Below are 4,520 nucleotides of genomic sequence, written 5' to 3'. Positions count from 1 at the left end.
CGCCGTGTCAGGACAGAACACGCCGTGTCAGCGACGGTTCCTGGGCCAGCAGGTAAGTTACAGAGATAAAATAGATATCCTTGCTACTGTCCACAGGAGAGGGTAGATGGCAGTTGAATATGAGGAAGATTATACATGGGTGTAGCATGTGAACTTTTTGTCAGTATAAAAAGGCTACTGAGGTTAAGTGATCTGGAGTAGTGTAAATTAAAATGGTCCAGAACCTAAAATTGATGTCAGAGATGACCAATGTATACCAATACCAATGTAGAGATAAATATATTGCTTTAGCTGTCAACTTTGAATTATGAGTTATTACATATTCATGTTCTGTTTGACTGTTGTACAGTAAATTGGTGTTGATCTTGAGGAATGTATTCTTATGCTTCTTTTTAGTAATCAAAGTGATATTTCCCTTGTGATTTCATCCTAGATATATCCCAGTCAAGAGCAGAAGGACCCAAAACAACCACAGCTCGGATTCTTCCCTCGACCCTTGTAGGCAGTCAAAGAAGGAGCTTCATCAAAGACTGTACACTGTCCATAAATGGCTTGAGTACTCCCAAAGTAAAGACGCTGCCTTCTGTTATGCCCTGTCGCATTTCAGTCTCCCTCTTCAAGGATTCTGCATATACAGCGGAAGGGTTTAAGCACTTGGTAAGTAAATGCTACTCAGACGGGATTTCTGACTACGCTTCTGTCTGTTTGAGGGTTTTGCTGCGATGGTTAAGCCCGTAGTGCAAAATCAGAATCCCATAGAAATGCCATGTTTCCTGGAAAGACTATGACCCAAATGCCACAAGCATCTCTGCCTCCCTGAGCTCAGGACATGAAAAAATTAATCAAGAGAACCGTGAATATGTTAAAACTATAGGTGACACCCTACTTCTACTGCAACACAGAATATTGCTCAAAGAGCTCATGATGAGGAACATGGTGAAAACAGAGGAAATTTCCCTCACCATCATGGAACTGGTGGCCAAACATGACAAATTAGTGGATAAAAAATGAAGTCAAAGATGCCACTTACCTGGGTCACGGAACTCAAACGAAAATGCTGGACTGCCTAGCAGAAATGGTGCGCAACTCTATAATTAAGGAAGTTGCTCAAGTGAGGCCTTCAGCATTATGGTTGATGAAACAAAAGATATCAGTAAGAAGGAACAGATGTCCTTTGTAATTAGGTACTACTATAACGGCTCTATAGTGGAAAGCTTTCTGGCCTTCGAAGCTCCAGAGCGCCTGGATGCTGCATCACTTTCACAGAAAATTATACAATTAATGCAAAAGTATGGACTTGATTACAGAAATCACTTAGTAGGACAGGGTTATGATGGGGCCTCTGTCATGAGTGGGAAAAACACAGGTGTCCAGGCACGGATTAAGGCAGAGGCCCCATTAGCCTTCTATGTGCACTGCAATGCACACTGCTTAAATTTGGTATTAGTTGACAGTGTGAAATGCCTCAATGAAGCAGATTGTTTTTTTCTATGCTTTGCAGAAGGCTTCTATGTTTTTGTGTCAGGGTCCAGATGTCATCAAAAAGTGGCTAGAGGTACAGAGAGAAATGTATCAGGGGGCACCAAGAGAATTACAAAGACTGATAGAGACACGGTGGGCATGTCGGTACAATGCATGCAAAACGGTTAAGGATAGACTGCCGGCTATCATGTGCCTACTGAAAAGAGCTCTGCTAAGAGGAGACAATGGTTGACAGGGTACTGGAAGCAAAGAGGTTGGTTTGGCACATAATAATCTCCAGTTCCATTGGCCCTCCTTCTGACATGACACAAGTTTTTGGTAAGATTAAGTATCTGTCTGATGCTTAGCGAGTCCCCACAACTGAATTTGGGTGTAGCCGGTTACCCTATGTGGATTCACTTGTTGACACATGAACAGTGTAGTCGAGCAAGGCGCTCTGTCTGTTAATGGACAATTTGGGGACAATGGATGGCTCTCGCTGGAACAATGCAGTGTTGGTGTTGGCATCTAGACGCAAGTCAACCAAGCTCTAGGCTTGATAGCTTATTACATATCCAACACAAATTAGCTCAGAGACAGGTCACACAGATAAGGTCTTTAGGACGGGGCTCGTTCATTCCAATTGCCTTGATGTTCCTTCTCTCAGAAATTTAGGAGCAAGATTTTCAAAAAGGAGAGTTGTGTCGATAATGGAAGGCTATACAGGCACCTTGATCCAGGTAGTTCCACATTTTGCTGAGAAACTGTAATTTTACGTCTTTGGCGATCACAATACAATTGTGCAACACTTGAAGGATCTTGCAATTGAAATCCGCTCAACTTAAAAAGGTATACTGGGGGGAAGCCAAACTAGTGGCTTGAAACACCATCCAGTTTACTGTAACTCACAGTCCTTTCTTGAGCCATATGGAGAAGTTATTTCCTGGAGATGTTAAACTTTGCAAAATTGGCACTTGCGCTACCTGTAATGTACTGCAGCTTGTGAGGCGTTAGTTTTTTCTGTTCTAAAATGCGGTCAAGACGTCTAAGAAATTCGATGAGTGATGGCGACTGAGCAACTTAGGGGTGTTAAGTATCTGAGTCAAAAGATCCAAATGCATAGTCTTAGATGACTTTGTGGATGTGTTTGCTCGAAAAAGACACAACGAACAGGAAGATACATCCTACTTTGAAGAGTTGACAGGTGCAGCGTATATTAATTGTGAATTAGTTTAATGCAAAACCCTCTCTTAAGTTTCATCTTCATTAAGTATGAAAAAATGTAGTTGGTTTTTATACATAACTTCCAAGAAATCTCTATCGAAATAGTTGCATCTATTTTATTTTCAAGTAAAAACAAAGCAATCCAATTCTGTAATTCATTTGCCCAAATGAATCGTATCTGAAACTGTTCATGTATTGTCCGCATTGTTTGTTTTCAATGTTTTCATTTCTGTTCATACAGATTTTGTTGAAAAATGGCAAGGCTTGCTGAATATTTTAGGCCAATATTGCTTAATATGGAACTCGTTTAATTGTTTAATAGTTTAACTGCTATTTTAAATGGACCTATTATAACCTGTCGCTGTAAATCTGTGCCAGCTGCCACAATAAAAGGCAATATCAAAAATATTTTGGGAGTGATTTTTCAATGTATTGTTGCATTTAAATCAAAATTAACTACAGTAACTTGTCAAGGAAAAGTACGTTATATAAATGGCTACACTATTTAGCTACTGTGAGATTACGGGGGGGCGGCGATACGTCATACGGTACACATGTAAAACAAGATTTGCTTGTTTGAGAGTTGCCATTACAGTCATATGAGATCAAAATATGTCTGCTATACATACACCATTATTAATAGATATAGATTTATATAATAAATAGATTATTAAATTGGGTTACGTTTTTTTTTTTTTTTAGTATGCCACCTAAAAGATTTGCGTGGCCCCACTTGGCACCCTCTGTGAATAATTTTCTGAGGCGCCACCTGCCACAGACGCTACTTATATATCTCAAATGTTTATTAGCACCTAGTGTGTACCTAACAACACTTACACACACACACACATAAGTGTGTAACATATCACAGTGTTTATTCTTCTACATTTTCCACATCTTTTTGGTGCTACCCGTACACGCTACCACTATGTATCATCATGTTTATCCTACACTTCAGGTCACCCACGGACGGTTGCATTTGTCACGCACGGTGGTAAGAACGGTTTGTGGGAGGCGATCTACCACGCCGTTCCCATGGTCGCCATGCCCGCTCGCTGCTGAGCAGCACAGAACGTCGCCGCCATGGCCAACAGAGGCTTCGGACTTCGTGTGGATTTCGCAAGCAGTTTTACGACGCAGAAATTCAGAGTTGCGATAAAGGATGTCTTAGAAAATGGGTGCGTGTAACGAGTGTGTAAATGTAGAATGTGTGTGTGTGTGTGTGTGTGTGCGTACGTGCGTGTGTGTGTGTGTGCGTGCGTGCGTGCGTGCGGGCGTGAGTGTGTGTGCATTTCGTACATACGAATGTGTGCATACGCGCATATGATTGTAAATAAATATATATGTGTGTATATACGTAACTCCTCCATTCATATCTCTAGGCGCCTACACATAACTGCATGTGCCGTGCATAACGGCGTTCGTGATTGTGCGGTTCGTGTCCACCTGTGTAATGTCCGCAGTTGAAAGTGAGCGTGTTTTGTGATGAATTGATTGATTAGGAATGATAAGAAATCGTAAGTAATCTTATTGCGCATATTCCTACGTAAGTTTGACCACTGTTCTACCCGGGTTTGTTTAGGTATCGAGCAGCAATCCAAAGGGCATCACAGATATATCACGCGGAGCCGATGAACCCAGCTGAGACCATCAAGACCTGGATTAATTACACAATTGACACCCAGGGGGCAGCACATCTTATTTCCGAGTCCAGGAATCTCAACTTCTTCCAATACTGGCTCGTCGATGTGATAATTTTCGTTCTTTCGCTTGTCATCGGAAGTTTTGCGGTTATTCTGTATGTCGCGTATCGGGTGGCCCACGGTATGGGCGGT

General features: G+C 41.6%; 1 protein-coding gene across 1 annotated transcript in view; it reads left to right on the top strand.

Annotated features, from left to right (window-relative positions):
* The window catches only part of LOC106806684 (UDP-glucuronosyltransferase 2B33-like), a 5,694-nt gene extending 1,836 nt beyond the window's left edge, over window positions 1-3,858 (top strand). Inside the window, exon 3 of the mRNA XM_014808696.1 lies at window positions 3,644-3,858. Within this exon, the coding sequence (XP_014664182.1) occupies window positions 3,644-3,747 (104 nt within the window). The 3' untranslated portion in view covers window positions 3,748-3,858. The remainder of the gene's footprint in view (window positions 1-3,643) is intronic.
* The last annotated feature ends 662 nt before the right edge of the window (window positions 3,859-4,520 follow it).

The sequence above is a fragment of the Priapulus caudatus genome, unplaced genomic scaffold, assembly GCF_000485595.1.
Source record: "Priapulus caudatus unplaced genomic scaffold, Priapulus_caudatus-5.0.1 Scaffold174, whole genome shotgun sequence".
Taxonomy (NCBI): domain Eukaryota; kingdom Metazoa; phylum Priapulida; class Priapulimorpha; order Priapulimorphida; family Priapulidae; genus Priapulus; species Priapulus caudatus.
The sequence above is the reverse complement of the archived record's forward strand: the minus strand, read 5'-3'. Positions and strand labels throughout refer to the sequence as shown.